Source organism: Beta vulgaris, chromosome 6 (genome assembly GCF_026745355.1).
Source record: "Beta vulgaris subsp. vulgaris cultivar EL10 chromosome 6, EL10.2, whole genome shotgun sequence".
Classification (NCBI taxonomy): Eukaryota; Viridiplantae; Streptophyta; class Magnoliopsida; order Caryophyllales; family Amaranthaceae; genus Beta; species Beta vulgaris.
The window spans coordinates 27869458-27888344 of NC_079207.1; the positions used below are offsets into that span (position 1 = coordinate 27869458).

The 18887-nt window shown below is 37.9% G+C and overlaps 1 protein-coding gene and 1 pseudogene across 1 annotated transcript; both read right to left on the bottom strand.

Annotated features, from left to right (window-relative positions):
- Positions 1-2476: 2476 nt before the first annotated feature.
- Positions 2477-4773, bottom strand: LOC125498776 (uncharacterized). Its single transcript, XM_057395717.1, has 4 exons — positions 4556-4773; positions 3961-4494; positions 3253-3841; positions 2477-3067 (listed from the first exon to the last, which is right to left on the bottom strand). The coding sequence occupies exons 1-4, from the start codon at positions 4771-4773 to the stop codon at positions 2477-2479; spliced, it is 1932 nt and encodes a 643-aa protein (XP_057251700.1).
- Positions 4774-14513: 9740 nt separating this feature from the next.
- LOC130591797 (uncharacterized) lies at positions 14514-18374 on the bottom strand (annotated as a pseudogene).
- Positions 18375-18887: the final 513 nt, after the last annotated feature.

Below are 18887 nucleotides of genomic sequence, written 5' to 3' on the forward strand. Positions count from 1 at the left end.
TCTTTTCTTGTTTTTGCTTTTTGTTTCTTTTTCTTTTTTTTTTTCTTTTGTTTTCTCTCTTTGCTTTTGTTTTGTTTTTTTTTTAAAAATATTTACAATATAAACACATCAGCAATAACTCCTCTCCCTCATTCTTAAAGGACACATTGTCCCCAATGTGTAAGAAATCAAAAGATCAAGCAAGAGGGAGAAACAAACCTCTAGGGATCACCATGATGTGCCTCACCGCTACCGGAGGCACCGGAGCTAGATGCTCCACCAGGGAAATCACCATATGGAACATAGCTACCACCATATTGCTGCTGAAAGAAAGCATCCAAATGCCTCATGTAACCCATAGTAGCATTACCCAGGAGGGTAAGAGCACGCAATTGTTCCTCAATAGATGAAAGCCTACTTCCTTCTCCTTGCTCCAACTCCATATCATAATCTCCATCACCTTCATCATCTTCATCCATCTCATCCAAAATCCCACCGCCTACCTCGGGCCTAATAAAGAAATCGGCCACAGTGGGGCCAAAAGGAAAATGCTCCCAAGAAAGGAAAATAAAACCATCACCACAATGTATTTGGAAAGGGGGACCATCAGAACTCTTCAACATGTTCATCTTCAACAATGTGCGGGCCTTAAATAATAGAAACTTATCGGACACCGTATCACAAGCATTATTAGGAGCATAACCCAACCGTGTAATCAAGTGTGTAATCATACCTCCCATGCTTAGGTGGCCACCCAACTTGGTTTGCACATCAATGCAAGACTTAAGCCACAGGTCAGCCCAATCCAGAATACCAACACTATCCGGAAGCAACGCACGAAGATAGCACATCTCTAATTGGTTCAATTTCCCCGTCTCACCCTTGCAAAAGATAATCATGCCTAGGAAATACGCAGCCATGCGTAGACCATGGTGACGGATACTACTACTCTTCTCACCGCCACTGCTAAGGGGTGACCCAGAAATGCGATACCAAAAGGTACCAACCTCCTCAGAAGGAACACCCATGGGGACAAAAGGGTTGTCGCGTGATGGAGAGACCGAACCAAAAGCCTCTCGAACTTGGCTCATAGAAATATCATGAACTCGATCATGCATCCTAAAACGAACACGGTTGTCTCCCCTATGCTTCACCAAGGTGAGAGTGGATAAAAATTCATAAACACACCTCTTGTAAGTGCGAGGTGTATAATCAAGCATGCCCAACAATCCGGCTCTACCCTTCATCTCCCGAAATCCATCTAACAGTCCCAACTGGGCCAAGAAATTAGTGTCAATAAACTTGGTACACTGGACAACTCGTTTTGATCGACTAAGATTTCTCCAAGTAACCTTTTGCTCCCGGTTTAGACCAGTCAAACCCATGGTGTCAATTATCACCTCACTAGCAACAGGTTCCTCATGAGCCTCAGGCTCATTGGAATTTTGGGCACGACCACACTTCCTCACCATTGTTATAGCAACCAAAAATCTCACCAAGACAACCCAAGTAAGTCAAACAACAATTCCACCCTCAACTTCCCAAATTAATCTCCCAACAATTACTCCAATATTCACAAATTCGATCCTCAACAATGTCTACACAACCACAAAGAGGTCTAAAACACAACAATCCACCACAATCTCAATAAGCAATCAACCACAACAAAAATTGAAGGTAACTTCCAAAAAGAGAGTGAAGAATTGAAGTTTTACCTTATGGAAGAATCAAGAGAGTGGTTGGCCAAGTACCCAAGTGAGAACAACACCCCAAGAATGCTCCTTGCTCCTTTAATTGCCCAATAACTCCAAGAATCAAAAACCCCCAAATTTTAGGGTTTCCAATAGATTTTGTAAAAAGAAAAGAAAAGTGGAGATTTTTGAAGAGGATTGAGTGGGAAATGAAATGAGAGAGTGAGAAAAAGAGAATGAATGAGTGAAAGAGAGCAATTTGAGTGAAGGAAGTGAAGGTAGAAGAAGGAAGATGAGGAATTTTGAGAATAGAGAGAGAAAGGGTCGAAAATGATGAAAGGAGGAAGGAAGAGAAGTGGGCGAAAAAAAAAAACTTACCTGGCGGAAATACGCGGGTCCGCGACCGCGAAGAAAGGGTCCGCGCCCGCGGAGGGGTTCCACGCCCGCGGTGAGGTCGCGGAACTGCTCACGGCTTTGTCTTCTTTTTTTTCGTGCAAGCAGGGGTCGCGCCCGCGGGGCTTACGGTCGCCCCCGCGGAAGTCTGCAACGCCCGCGGTCAGCCCGCGGAAACCCTCTCGGCGATTCCTCTCCCCTTTTTTTTCTGAAGGGACTGGTGATGAAACCCACCCCTTTTAGCTCTCTTGTTTTGCTTCAAAGATTCTCCTACAATAAAACCACAACACCAAAAACACACAAAAACAAAACATAACAACTATCTCCAAATAAAATATATACAAAACACGGGTTGCCTCAGAGAAGCGCTTAGTTTAAAGTCAAAAGCTCGACATCATGCAATCACAAAAGTTTTACCTCACGTCGAACACATCATGAACACTTGGCTTAACCACATCAATAGAATAGATAGAGTGGTCCTCTTTACATCTCATGGCATCATGCATTTTAAACTCAACGTTTTGACCATCAAACTGCATGGTCAAAGAACCGGTGCCACAATCAATCCTAGCATTAGCCGTTTTCAAGAACGGCCTCCCTAAAAGAATAGGGGCTGAACGCCTATCATGCTCCATGTTAATTACATAAAAATCAGCAGGAAAAGTCATCTTATCAACTTCCACTAGAACATCTTTCAATACACCTCTAGGAATGGAAGTTGACCTATCCGTTAATTGTATGACAACATTAGTAGGAAGCAATTCACCAAGTTCTACGGACTCATATAAGGAATAAGGAAGCACATTTATGGAGGCTCCTAAATCTAACATGGCCCTATCAATCTTAGTGTCACCAAGAGTTATAGGAATAGTGAACATGCCCAGATCAGCACATTTCTTTGGCATTCTCTTTTGGAAAACAGCGGACACATGTTCACTAACCTTAACCGTTTGCTTCCCTTTTAAATTTTTCTTCTTCTTGATGGAACAAATTTCCTTCAACCACTTAACATACAAAGGCACATTTTTTATCAATTTTCACAAAGGAATATTTACGACACATTGACTAAATGTTTCATAAATATCCTTAGAAGATTCAAGCTTACGATTGTCCTTTAATGCTTCGGGGAATGGGGTACCGGTTTGAAATCCGGAAAAGATTTTACCTCTTGGTGAGAGCTAGGACTCACCAATTTTTCAGCTTCTTTTGATGGGACTAGAACCTCCACCTCCTCTTCCTTTGTTACAATCTCCTCCACAACCTTGCTCTTGCCGGGCTCTTGATCAACCAACTCTTTGCCACTCCTTAAAGTCATGGCACTCACATTCCTCTTGGGATTCACCTTGGTTTGAGATGGTAGCTTCCCCGAACTTTGGGCCTCAAGTTTATTCACGACACTAGACATTTGGCCCACTTGTGTTTCCGAATTGTGAATGCTAGATCTTGTCTCCTGTTGAAATTGCACCATGTTGGACTGCATGGTAGTCACATTTTGAGCCAAGGCCTTGATCATATCCTCGATGGACATTGAGTTGGAGCTAGAGGATTTCCCTTGAGCTTGAAATGGTGCCATGTAAGGAGGAGGGTGATTACCTTGTTGAAAATTCGGATTTCCTTGGGGGGTTGGATTCCCTTGCTTGTAACTAAAGGCTGGATGATCTCTCCGTCCGGGATTGTAAGAGTTTGAGAATGGATCATACTTCCTTTGCCCATGATATCCCACGGCATTCACCTCTCGGGTTTCCTCTTGCAAAGTCGGACAAGAATCGGTCGGATGGCTGGTGTTGGAACAAATACCACAAGCCTTCACTTGTTATTGATTGCCACTCACCAAAAATTGCCGGAACATGCCCTTAAGGTCGGACACCTCCGACTCCAAAGATGATTTAGAACTTGCCTTGCTTTAACTCCCCGAGTGGTATTTCTCTTAGAATAAGTGGGGAACTTCTCAGCAAACTCACTTATGAGCTCCGTGGCTTGTTGTGGGGTCTTGTTATCAATGTTACCCCCACAAGCAGCATTCACCATCCTTCTCTCATCCGGAAGGATCCCACCAACTAAGTATAACACAAGATCCTTCTCGGCAAAACCATGATAGGGACAACAAGCAACGAGCCTCTTAAACCTCTCTAAGTAGTCATAAAGGATCTCATCATAACCTTGCTCAATGTTGCTAATGGCCCTCTTAAGCTCATTCAACTTGCTTGAAGGAAAGAACTTCTCCAAGAAAGCTTGCTTCATCCCCCTCCATGTGTTGATACTGTTGGGGCTCAGATGATAGAACCAATCATTAGCCTTATCCTTCAATGAAAAAGGAAAGGCCCGTAGTTTGATTTGATCCTCCGTAACACCCCTTGGCTGCATACTAGTACAAACAGCATGGAATTCCGCAAGATGCTTGATTGGATCCTCCCCATTTAAACCATGGAAGCTTGGCAGTAAATGAACAAGACCCGACTTTAACTCAAAAGTAACATTCTCCCCAAACTAACTCCGGAAATTGGATGCATGGTGCTTGGTCCAGATTAGGAGCAGAAAGCTCCCTCAATGTCGGATCAGCTCTAGGCGGCATCTCTTCTTTCTCAATACCAATATAATAAGGCAACTCACGGAAGTGATCCCGAATTTCCTTTCTCAACCGATAGAGTGTCCTTTCGATCTCTGAATCAAAAAACAAAGCTCCTTGATTAGTAGAACGGGTGTGAACCATATGAAAGGTTCACACACCAAAAATAAGAAACAAACACACAAATAAACAACCCAAACACGCTGCTTTCCCCGACAATGGCACCAAATTTGGCGAGGCCTAAGTTGTATCAGCACTCACGCAAATTAAATCAATGTTGTCCTACATAAACGTAGTATAGGGTAGCAAGGTTCGATCCACAGAGAAGTAGGGTTTGGTAAGGTTAAACGTGTGTTGTCGTAACAATGGGGGGGGGGGGGTTTACTCAAAAGTATAACTAAAGAGGACTAAGCAAAGGAAAATCAAATAATAAACGAGAACTTGGCAATCAATCTTCACAACCAATTCAACCCTTGATCATTGACCAATTCAACACCTAAGTTACTTGAACGCCCTATTGTGAATCATAAGATTCAATCTCCCCTAACGTAGTGGTAAGATTAAGCGAGCGCTCTAATATGACCCTTAAAGGCATAACAACCTAGCCCGAGCGTTCTAGGTTTAATTAAGCAATTAGATAACAACTAGGAGATTCCAATAGGGTAATCTAGCATTCACACAAGCGGTCGAATGCAAAATTATATGATGATTCTTCTTATACTCAATCATCCACGAGCGTGCGATAATTGGGCATAAACTACAACCCTATATAATCTCAAAGCAGACAATTATCTAGATAGTAGAGATTGCAATAAGCAAGAAGTTAATTGATCAAGTTAACTTAAGCACAAAAACAATCAAACATGAAGAACATGAAGAATCATCAACATTCAAGCAATTTGAAGGAAGAATTGAACTCACAAGTTGATTAAAATGGTTGATTTGATTGATATACCAAGATGGGAGATTAGCTCTCCATAATATAAAGGATTACAATATTTCTTTGAAAAATCTCTAAGAAAAAAACAGATGAAAAATGATATCCCAAAACAAAAGACGACATGTTCTTTTAATCAGCAAAACAGGGGAAGACGAAAAGCCGAAATCCTCGTTACAGGGCTCCACGACCGCGGAGGAAAGCACCGCGCTCGCGGAAGGGGTCCGCAACCGCGGTGAAGTCGCGGAGGAGCTCTCGGCACTTTTCTTCCAAAATTCTTCGCGGCCGCAATGAAATCTCCCGCGACCGCGGAGACTTGGCCGTAGCTTCTCATCTCCCTTCTTGAAAATGACTTACTCATACCAAAAAAAAATACTCATGAAGCACGCATTTCACTTCCTTGCTTCACTTGATAACTCTTCAAATAGTTTCGTCGACATGCTAACTTTCGAGCTTGAACTTTCTCCAACACAAATGAGCTCAAATGATTTAAAAGAGCAAATTACAACATAGTAGAGAAAAAGATCAATATCATTACAAACTTGTGTCAAATCCCACTAGTAAGTGGTGAAAAAGTTTCAAGAATGCCATATAAACATGGCATATCAGCTGTCGAACGACGACGGTCGAGATCTGGCAATGGTTGAGATCTGGTAGTGGTGGATAGAGGCAATGCATTTGGGACGACGATGGTTGAGAGAGATGATGGATGTTGGCACCAATGGTTGAGAGATGTGATCGTTGTCGGACGACGAGGGGAGGCTGAAAACATCGTTAATAATATTTGTCGAACACTGATGATGGTTGTCGGACAATGGGGCGGAAGTTGCAAAGCAGTGGAGGATGAGAGAGGAAGAGGGGAGATAGAGGTTAGGAGGAAGAGAAGAAGAGGAGAGGGAGATGTTAGGAGGAAAATGTCGTGTGAGGAGAGATAGGAGAGTGTGAGAATCTCGTGTAAGGAAAGCGGCTAAGAGGAGAGGAGAGAAGAAGAACCCTAATTAGGGCGTGTCTCCTTTAATAAACTAAAAGAGTCTATTGCAGCAGTTTTTTGTAGGAACTGCAACAATATGTTTAAATATTATTAGAAAAGTAGTATTTCAATCTATTGTTGCGGTTCTTGGAAGGGACGCAGCAATAGATTTCATCAGACGTGGTCAATACACTTTGAATGTTACCGTTGATGTATATTGTTGCGGTTTCCGCCCAAAACCACATCAATAGATTAATTTTCGATTTATTTTCTATTTTGACGCGCTTAATTGTTGTGTACGAGAAAAATCTTTGCAATTCAACCGCCGCAATTAACAATTATTCTACTAGTACTTCCCTTTGATTCCCCTTGCAATTTTATTCGTTTAGTCGCTTTAATCTGATTGTTGACATCCCAACATCTATTTGTGTCATTACGGCAAAAATTTGCATAAACAAAGACCAATTAACTTCAAATTAAATTGGATTTGGATTATTTTATACCGAAAGCTGAACTAATATTCGTATGAGGCGCTCCTGAATTTGTAGAGGAAGGAGCTATTTATTTATTGTTCTTTCAATTTTTGTGGAGATTTTTGTTGGCAATCTCCTTTGTAAATTAAAGTTATTCATATAGCTCTTGCAAAGTGGTAATATGAGGGTTATGAGGTGGCATCGTAATCTCAAATCACTACTACGTCATCAGCAACACAAAAAGACTCTTTGGAATTTGAAGGAGTTACAATTCTATCACACGCATTATTGTAAAGCTGTATAATATAGTAAGTCGAGATAAACTCAAGTGCAAACAAACAAATCTTGAGATAGGTAGAGATAAACTCATGCTTTTTGGCTTTTGAGCCATAATTGTAATTAAGCACTACTATACTGTTAACGAATGCTTCCAAAAAAGAGGCTGCTATAATTTATCATTTACTTGTGTTGTTAAACGGTGGAACAACACGTCAAATAAATAAAATTCGAATATACTTTTTAGTTTTTGAAAGTGACATCACAACCACTCAAATTTAGTTACGAAACTTTGAAAGGTACATATCATATGGAGATTAGAGAAAAAGGGTTTCCAACTCTTAGTGCTAGAAACAGGCCACATTAAACTGTAGCAATAAATTGGATAATGATGATGAAGTGTTATTAGAGTAATGAATATAATGGCTCATTCGTATGCGGTATGAAATAGTGATAAGGGCTATAAAATCATATGTAATTTCCAAAGAAAACTCTCAACTCATTTTCATAGCAATGTAGTCTTATTCTTATACACAAACATGTAATTTTCTTCATACATTGTCATTCCTATTCAATATTATCTCTAAAATGGTAATAAATAATAATGCAAAATTTTTAAAAAATAAAAACATGTATACATTAATGAGTGTATATCACATATAACATATACTTCGAGATTGATATAGTTCCCCTCCAAAATGAAGGTATGTTAATTGGTAAAGGTTTTACTGGTTTAAATAAAAGTATGAGCTATATCATATTGTATCTTTTGATATATCGATAATTTAATGCAATATTCATAAATCATGTCATGAGGTTGCGATTTTTTTATGGCTTTATTTTATGTCAAAGGCCATGTTCTATCTTTTTTAGGTTTAGGATATGATAACAATTACTCTTAGGCCCTATTCTTTTCTATTAAGAAAAACTGAACTGAATAGAATTGAGAAAAACTGAAATACATAGAGGAATTGGATTGAACTGAACTGAATCAAAGTAAGTTGAAAAGAATAGGACGTAAACTTTTTTGAAATATCAGGTCACCCCAAAAACTAGTTCCTACTTTCAAGGGTGACTTCATACCCTAGTTAGACAATTTTTCAGATGTCCAAGGATGAATTATTCTAAGTCTACATCATTTGAATCATAAATTAATAAAATTTGTTTAGTAGTAAATAAATAAGTGATACACTTGGATAGGTAGGGTCGATACAATCTAAAGTGATAATTATATATATATTACAAAAGTAACGATGGCTTAGATTTTTTTTTTTTTAAAAAAGAAAGTGAAATAGCACCAAAAGCTACATGACATAAGATATTCAGAGATCCAATGTGTATTAGTGACTTAGTGTTGATATATGAAATCCACCAGATAATGACGCATATAGTAAAAGCCATCTAATTAATATAATTCTAAGGGTACTAGCCAACTATTAATGATTTCTAGAAAATCTAAAAAAAAACCAGTCATGAATTAGGTGGCTTAAACCAAATGATGCTAAATCCGGAAAGTATAAAAGCAATGGTTAGGTTCATAGTGATCTTGGTAATAATCTAATAGATATTCAAGATTACACTACTTTCTAGTCTTTTTGGTTCATTTCTTTTTTGTTCATTTTTTTTGGTTCGTAACCCATCCCGTACTGTGCATATTTTTCTTTTTGGTTCATTTTTTTTTTAACTACACACTAGTGGTTTTTTCTATTTCTACGAACATGTTTCATCTACTTTTTTCTCCTTCTCCACTCATGTCATCCACTTTTAAATATCTTAAGTTTTAACCCAATTTTTAGTTTCTCTCTCTTTTCATTTTATCTCTCATACTTTTAGATTTCTCCTTAAATCTCCCTAAATTGAAGTAAGTAAACTAAATAAACGTAGGAAGTAGCTAGTATATAGTTGAAATTTTGCAATATGCAGTCTTCAATATACCCAATTTGTTAATTAATGTGATAGGCGTGTCGGACACCTAACAAAAATAAATAACCTAAGTAAACCTCCTAACTATGTACTCCCTCCGTTTCCTAAAGATCTTCCCACTTACTGTTCCTACAGATACCAAGGAAAATGAAGTTGTGTGGGGCATGGTGTGAGTAAAGTAGGAGAGAGAAAGGGGTTAAGATAAATAAACAAATAAAAAGGGGTTAAAGTAGGAGAGAGAAAAGGAGTAAAATTGAATTAATAATGTAATGGTGGACCATATGATAGTGACATGAGAGGGTAATTTTTGGAAATTTATTTTGCCAAATAAGGAATAAAGCAAAAGAGGGAAGATCTTTTGGAAACACCCTTAAACGGAAAGAGGGAAGATCTTTAGGAAACGAAGGGAGTAGTATGGTAAGAGGGTTAATCCCACAGAGAGAAAGTTGTATAATGATTAGCTCTTAAACAATGACAAGATTAAAGGAAATTAATATCAATAGTGGTCGAATAAACTATACTAATCAATATAATAATAAAATAATTTCTAGTTAAGTATCCCACTAGCATGAATTAATATAATCACAATTTCTACTCTTAACTAATCAGTTAAATGATTACAAGGAAAACTACACCCTGTAAATACCATGAACCTCTCCCGAGTATCTATGACTTCCTTAATATGCATTTAAACCTACTCCTGTGGCATCATGCAAATTAAAGACCATAAACTAATCAATTAAATGTTTACAAGGAAAACTACACCCTCTAAGTACCATAAACCTCTCCCGAATATCTATAAATTCCTTAATATGCACTTAAACCTACTCCCATGGCATCATGCAAATTCAAGACATTAAACGCGACACTCTAACTTCCTAACAATCCATTCTAGCTACTCCCGTTGAGAATTTTATGTCCTTAATTAAAATACCCAAATCTCTCAAAACTAATGTAATAGCCCTGTTTTTAAGAACCTTTATTTAAAAGCTAAAAGTGGATAAGATTATCATTCTTAATGGTTAAGAAAGCTTGTGGATAAGTATCATCATTCTTAATGGTTAAGAAAGCTTGTGGATAAGTATCATCATTCTTAATGGTTAAGAAAGCTTGTGGATAAGCATCATCATTCTTAATGGTTAAGAAAGCTTATGGATAAGCATCATCATTCTTAGTGGTTAAGAAAGCTTGTGGATAAGCATCATCATTCTTAATGGTTAAGAAAGCTTGTGGATAAGCATCATCATTCTTAATGGTTAAGAAAGGTCAAAGAGGATAAGAACCATCATTCTTATTGGATAATAAGGCTTTGGAAACCAATAGATAAGTTAGAAAGTCCTTGAGAGCCTTAAACATTAAGATTATGAAAATCGTTTGGAGATTGTTTTATCGGGTAGCGATGAACTTCCAGTTAAAGAGCCATTTGGGATTGAATCCGAGCTCAGAACCCAACCAAACTTGATATATGACATCTTGGGATGGTTTAAGGTTAAAATGGTCATTTATGCCCAAGAATTACGTGGCTTAATAAGGTAAATTGCTTACATAGTAAAACCTGGCCAGCTGAAATTACAGCTCAGACCTATCCTCAAAGAAAGCTGCTTAGCAGCTACTTAAGTGTCGATCTCTCAAAAACTTTTTATGCATGAAAGCCAACACCTTAGGCTAACACCTCAAGCAAGAATCACCCAAAAACTCCAAGAAACCGACCTTGCCCAGAAGAGGTTTCCCTCCCCTGGGGGTACCGCCAGAACAGACTATAAAAGCCTGTTCTGGATTTTCGTCTCTTTTCTCTTATTTCTTCCTCTTGGACACCCATTTTCCTTACATATAACTCTTCTAGACATCCATACAAAGTAGTTCAAGCTTTGGTTCCAATCTTTAGACCTTAAACTCATATAGAAAACCTTGCTGAAAGATCACATAAGTTGCTGTAAGTTCAACAGTTTACACCTCTTGTATTTAAGCTTAGTTTTTCATATCTATAAGCTTGTTGAAACTAATCTTTAGCATTTTATACATTCAGGGGAAGTTGTAGGAGTAGTTAACCAAGTGGATTAAGGAATTTCGTGGCTTTAAGCATCCTTAGTTAAGGTACACACTTAGTTTGGTTTTACCCTAGAGATTTCCATACCTATAGTTAGGTGATTGTTTCTTTCTAGTGTAAAGCATGTCTATGAAATGAATTTACTTATGATTGTATTTTATTATGTGTATATTGAGTATATTACATGAGTATAACATGCTAAGGTTCATTAGAGATGTTTCATTTGACCTAAACAACACTTATACACTAAGTCATTACGATTATGATTCTTAATGGAATGTGTTTAGTACATGGACTTGTGGAGTAATTATGATGATTAAGGTGAGTTGTTATGTTATGTTGTGTGAGTTGTTATGTTGTGTTGTGAGTTGTTGTGGTGGTTGTGGTGAAGTTGTTTGGAGTTGCTATTGTTGTTGTTGCTCTGTTGTAGTAGTGTTGTTGGGTTATTGTTGTTCTGTCATTGTGGTTGTGGTGGAGTTGCTGTGAAGCTGTTGCCTATTGTTTTGTTGTATCGTTCTTATTGGATAGTCGTTGTTGATGATGCGAGGGAAGTCCTAATCTTAGAATTGGGAAACTGTTATAATTATTGTAGTTGGAGTTGATATGTATGAAGTCGAGTTATGAGTTATGGGAATGACTTCATTAATTTCTATTTGCGGGATTCAGTTTTATTAGCATAATGGTTGCGTTAGAAGAAGATAATTAGAATAGTTAAGATTGGTTGTTGATTATTGTTATTGTTATGAGGTGATTATTGGAGGATGATTTTGGAATGGAGTATCATTCGGAATTATGAAGGAGATTATAATGTTGGAATTGATATATTGGTTAAGGATTTGAGTGCAACATAGAAATCAGTTTATTGAGGTTTATTTACGAGTCGAGCTAGTTTATATTCTCAATATAATTGTTGGTAGCACAATTAGGTGCTTGATTTAGGTACAGTTGTGAGTTATGTTTAGTTTGTTTAGTTATATAATTTGGAATTATGATTATGAATTGGGATGCAAGTCGATGTAGCTAATATCATCAAGTTATAGATATTAATTAAGGATTAAGGAAATTAGAATGTTAAAGGTTGATAATTTGTGAATTGGGAATTAGTTTAAGTTTGGTTATTGATTATTGATGTTATCGTGAGATGGTTGTTGGAGAATGGCTATGTAGACGTATATAATTCAAGATGATATGGGAAATCAAGTTATGATGCTTGGAGGTTTCGTATAATTGTTATAGAGTTGAGGTAACCTTTGGGTTCAGCAAAATATATTTAAATGCTCCCGTGGGCGTTATATTGAATTTTGGATATCATATATCGTTTGTGGTAATGGCCATGATTATAGATACATCTCTGTGAGTTAGTTGTGAATTGCTATTGGATTGTTATAAAAGTATCATTTTGTTCAATTATCGAAATCGTTCGAAAATACTATATTTCTCAAAATATGATTTGGTATGATAATGAGGAAATGATTCAGATATGAGTTAAGACCAGATAAGGTCGAATATGGTGTTATGTTATGAGTATTGAGGATTCAAGTATGAATCATTAAATATCTTATTTTATAAATATGAAAGTGAGGCATGAATAGGCACCCCGAGTTAGGGCGGGTAGAGTCCCTAGCTGTTGCCTTCCAGGAGGGGCTAATTCCTGGCGTTATAGGACATGTCCGGGTAAGTCTTTGCAAGCATAACAAAAAAGGCTGGGTGACGACCCTCAATAGTTTGGAACAGCTGGTACTGCGTGTCCCCTCTCCACTCGCGTTCATGCCAAACGATCTGATTTTGTGAAAATATATCAACTAAGTTGAGTGTGATTATCTGTTACTATAACTATGTGTTAGTTTTCAAAATACACCTAAACTTGTATTTGCTATACACAGTGTGTACTCAGCTTTGCTGATGGTGTTGTCATTTCTGTGGCCTATTACTTGGTGGGTGGCAGAGTCAAACATTGTTGCAGGTTTGGTGTTGTGAGCTCAGGATTCTGAAGTGAAGCAAGAAAGATGTCGTCGTAGCTTATGGATTGAGTTTGTATTTTAGATAGTCAATTAAGGAATAGTTTCTGATATATTTCGTTGTATACAATATTTGGGAATATTAGTCGAGATATCGGTGTAATTGAAGTCTTATATAAAGGATTTTGTTTTGTGGGCCAATAACCACAAGTCCAAGATCGTTTTCTAGGTTATGTTTCCGTTGCGAGTAAATGTTTAATTCGAGGCTTATTAAGCATTGATTGTGATTAGTGAATCTTAAGTGTATTTACCTAGCAGCTCGGGAAAACGGGCTGTTACAACTCAACTCCCGTTGTGATCAAAATAATGGAATAATAACAATACACTAGTAGAATAATTGCTTATTGCTGCGGTGATATTGTTGCGGTTTTACACATACACAGCAATATATCACGTAAAAATAAAAAGAAAAATATAAAATAATCATATTGCTGCGGTTTCGACCGAAAACCGCAGCCATATTGAAACAAACACACCTCTAATGAAGAGTAGTGTTTAGGACATGAAACAAACACAACTCCAAGGAAGAGTAGTGTTTAGGATAGATTGAATCACACTCTAAAAGACTCCTCTCTTAGCTTATGATTCGGTTTCAATTAAAGAAGTGAATCTCCACTCTCTTCTCTAATCAAAGGATTTAACTAACAAAACTAGTGAATCACTCTCTAATCTTGTTAATTGGTTTGAATTACTTGTAGTTTTACCTCCCAAGTAGCTCGTGCAATAGTTAGAACATAAAACACTCGGTTTTAAGTCTTTAAACACAACGGTTTGTAAGCTTGTTTTTCAACTCAATAATCTGATTTTCATTGATACTTTGAGCTGCTTATATGTAGTACACTAAAAACTTACTACAATCATAACTAAGCTAATACACACTAGATAGATTAAACAAAGCAAAAGAAAGTAAGTCTCTAAGGGGCTGCCGTAGCCTTCTCAGTCCTCCATGTGTAGCTTGTTTAGAGGTCCAATAAGGTGGTTTCCTTCAAGTGAAGACTTCTCCCTTCAAGGAAACTCATCATTTGCTGCAGTCATCACTTGGCATCCAACTTGGCACAAATACATCCTAACTAAGTAAAGGAAAACCGAAATACATGTTAAGTATTACAAAAACTGATTTTAGGAGCTAAGTGATTAACTATTACAATTAGTGTAAGTAAAGCATGATTAGAACTAAACTAACACTAATTAAACAAAAACACCTTAAGCAACACTCTCTTAGGAGCTACGTGCTTATCACTTAGTTCTCCTCCTTGTTCTTAAGCATGATCAAACTAGCACTAATCTTTAATCCATGTAACTCTCCTTTGTTGTAAGTAAGATTAGTGCTTAGTAATACCTCTTGGTGTGCATTTGATTTCACATCATCCTCCCCTTCTTCAAAAGGAATTGTCCTCAATTCTAGCACATCTTCATCTTCTAAGTATGGGATAAGTCACCTACATTGAATGTTGCTGCCACGCCATAATCTCCGGGAAGGTCTATCTTGTATGCATTGTCTCCATAACGTTCAAGAACTTTGAAAGGTCCTTCAGCTCTAGGCATGAGTTTATGCTTCTTTTGCTTGGAAATCTCTCCTTCCTTAGGTGAATCCACACTAAATCTCCCGGTGCAAACACCTTAGGCTTTCGGCCCTTGTTTGCTTTCCTCTTATACATCTCATTAGCCTTCTCTATGTTGGTGCGTACCTCCTTGTGAACCTTCACCATAGCTTCAGCTTGTTGCCTAGCATCTCCATGAACATAAGAGTCTTTAGGCAAGGAAATAAGATCAATAGGCACATAAGGATTTACCCCATATACCACTTCGAATGGTGAGTGTTTGGTTGCAAAAGTGGGAGTCCTATTGTATGCAAATTCAGCATGGCATAGCTTCACGTCCCAATCCTTTCCTGTCTTGCTTACTAAGCCCCTTAATAAGGTGCCTAGAGTTCTATTAGTCACCTCCGTCTGGCCATCAGTTTGAGGGTGGTGTGAAGTACTAAATAGCAACTTAGTACCCATCATCCTCCATAGGGATCTCCAAAAGTGACTCAAAAACTTACTATCTCTATCTGAGACAATAGTTCTTGGTACTCCATGCAAGCGTACATTTCCCTGAAATACAAACATGAAACATTAATAGCATCTTCTGTTTTATGGCAAGGCACAAAGTGTGCCATTTTGAGAATCTATCCACCACCACCATGATGGAATCTTTCCCTCTTTGTGTTCTAGGAAGTGCTACAATGAAATCCATGCTAACATCTCCCATGGTCTCTCTGGCACAGGTAAAGGAGTGTATAACCCCTTATGGAATGTACTCTTTGCCCTTTGACAAACACCACAACGAGCCAAAACAGCATGTACTTCTTTGATCATATGAGGCCATGAAAAGTGCTCTTGTAATAGCTCCTTGTCTTGCTTACACCAAAATGACCAGCCAAACCACCTCCATGAGCTTCTCTAATCAACAAGTCACGAACAGGACACTTAGGAACACATAGCTTGTTCCCTTTGAATAAGAACCCCTCCATTTGATGATAATGGTCTTTTGGACCATCTTTGGTAGCCACGAACAGGTCACGCATCTCCTCATCAAGAACATAGAACTCTTTGATCAATTCAAACCCAAGTACCTTGGAATCCACCATAGAAAGCAATACATGTCTCCTTGATAGTGCATCTGCTACAATGTTAGCTTTTCCAGCCTTATACTTAGCAACAAAATTGAATGATTGTAAGAATTCTACCCATTTAGCATGACGAGCACTAAGCTTATGTTGTCCATGAATATATTTCAAAGATTCATGATCAGAATGAAGAACAAAAGCTTGTGGTCTTAAATAATGACTCCAATGATTAAGAGCTCTAACCATAGCATAAAACTCTTTATCATAGGTAGAATAGTTCAATTTGGCTTGATTAAGCTTCTCACTAAAATAAGCAATAGGCTTACCACATTGAATCAAAACAGCTCCAATACCTGTTCCACTTGCATCACACTCAACTTCAAAAGGTTTAGTAAAATCAGGTAAAGCTAGAATGGGCGTATTACACATCTTTTCTTTTACAAGTTCAAACGCCTTTTGAGCTGCATCACTCCATTCAAATCTTCCATGTTTAGTGCATTCAGTTATAGGAGCTAATAAAGTACTGAAATTATTTATAAATCTCCTATAAAATGAAGCTAAACCATGAAAAGATCTCACCTCAGTGATGGTCTTAGGAACCGGCCAAGAAGAGATAGCCTCCACTTTGGATGGATCTACCTTCACACCTTCATCTGAAATAATGAAACCAAGGAAGCCAATCTCCCTTTGCATGAATGTACACTTCTCAATCTTGCCATAGAGCTTTTGCTCCCTTAGAACCTCGAACAATTGTTGCAAATGATTCAAATGAGCATCATGGTTAGAACTATAAACAAGAATATCATCCAAGTAAACAACCACGAACTTTCCCAAAAATGGCCTAAGTACTTCATTCATCAATCTCATGAAAGTACTAGGGGCATTTGTGAGACCAAATGGCATAACCAGCCACTCATATAACCCATACTTTGTCTTGAAGGCCGTCTTCCACTCATCTCCTTCCCTCATGCATATTTGATGATATCCACTCTTAAATCAATCTTTGAAAACACCTTGGAGCCACTCAACTCATCTAACATGTCATCTAATCTAGGGATGGGAAATCTGTATTTTATGGTTATGTTGTTCACTGCACGACTATCAATACACATTCTCCAAGTTCCATCCTTCTTAGGCACAAGCAACGCCGGAACAGCACAAGGACTCTTACTCTCCCTCACGTAGCCTCTCTCATCAACTCACTGATTTGGCTTTGTAACTCCTCACTTTCTTTGGGATTGCATCTATAGGAAGGTTTATTTGGGATTGGTGCTCCGGGAATGAGATCAATTTGATGCTCAATTCCACGTTTAGGGGGTAGGCCGAATGGTAGTTCACTAGGAAACACATCCTTAAACTCCTTCAACAACTCCCTCAATTTCGGATCTTTCACCTCCATTCCTTCATTCACCTCCTTAGCAACCAGCACATACACCACATGATTAGCCTCCAACTCCCTCTCAAATTTTTTCTCCCTAAAAACACACTTCCACACATTAGGTTTTCTTTTGGTTTAGGCTTTGTGTTTCGGATTTTAGAAGGGGGTAATGGTAGTAGGGTTTTGATTTTTCCATCCTTATTCACCTTATACACATTAGTAGCACCATCATGTATAACTTTTCGATCAAATTGCCAAGGTCTACCAAGTAACACATGACAAGCAGTCATAGGAATTACATCACATAGAATTTCATCTTGTAATTTCCTATAGAAAACTGATGAGCAAGACTCTTTCTTTCACCCTTACTTCATTATCATCATCTAGCCATTTTAGCTTATAAGGATGTGGATGTTTAATAGTAGGTAGTTCTAATTTCTTTACAAGTTCAGTTGAAGCAACATTAGTACAACTACCTCCATCTATAATCAAAGTGCATAGCTTTTTATTCACTAAGCATTTAGAATGAAAAATGGTTTCTCTTTGTTCCTCATTTTCAGCCACAACATTAGAATACAAAGACCTTCTAAGAACCAAAGTTTCACCCTCCATTTCTGGATTACATACATCCTCCTCTTCACTTTCGGTTTTATCATGTTCCATCTCTAAAAGAGATTCTTTTTCCAATTCATCTATCTCCTCTATGTCTCTTATGGTCATGACTCTTTTAGTAGGACAAGCAGATTGATAGTGACCATAGCCTTGACACTTAAAACATTTCACTTTTAAAGATTTATCATCTACAACCTTCTCTTTATCTTTCTTAGTGAAATCGGTTTTTTTGTTCTTATCAAAGTTACTAGTACTAGGATTAGCTTTGAAAGTACTAAATGGCTTTGAATAAGACTTACTTGCAGCTGGTTTCTTCTTTTGGCCATCAATTTTAAGAGCCACCTTGCAAGCTTCATCAAAGTAAGGTATGGATACACCTCCACTTTCTCTCGTACATCTTCATTTAGGCCTCCTAGGAATCGACCTAGCTTTTGCTCCTCCATTTCTTCTATTTCACAAACAATGGAAAGCTTCTCAAACTCCTTGATGTACTCCTCCATGGACATGGCGCCTTGCTTGAGTGTGGACCATCTAACATACAGATTTTGTTTGTAGTTAGTTGGCACAAAACGCTTCCTTAATTGCTTCTTCAATTTCTCCCATGTAGCAATCTTGGATTTGTCCTCCTTTATCCTTTGTCTCTTCACGCCATCTAACCAAATTGATGCATATTTGGTTAACTTCAAAACAGCAACCTTATACTTCTTCTCATGTGGAGTATCCTTGTAATCAAAGAAACGTTCTAAAGATCGTTCCCATTCAAGGTATGTTTCCGGATCACTAGCTCCATCAAACTCCGGGACTTCTATCTTCAATCCTCTATCATCAGCCTTAGAACTCCTTTCTCCTCATTGTTTTTCTTCTTGAACACTTCTATGGTTAATTGAGTCATCATCTCTTGCAATGCATTGTTTTGCCTAGCTAAGCATCTAGTATGGCATCTCTTCTAACATCATTGTTCAATTCGTCTCCCATTTCAGAACTAAGCTCTTGATACCACTTGAAACAAACAC

Coding starts and splice junctions, on each gene's coding strand:
- LOC125498776 (XM_057395717.1), bottom strand. CDS start 4,773: ATGGTTCACACCCGTTCTACTAATCAAGGAGCTTTGTTTTTTGATTCA. Junction 4,495..4,555: donor CCATGCATCCAATTTCCGGA/GTTAGTTTGGGG, acceptor TTTACTGCCAAG/CTTCCATGGTTTAAATGGGG. Junction 3,068..3,252: donor CAAAAGAAGCTGAAAAATTG/GTGAGTCCTAGC, acceptor TTGTATGTTAAG/TGGTTGAAGGAAATTTGTTC.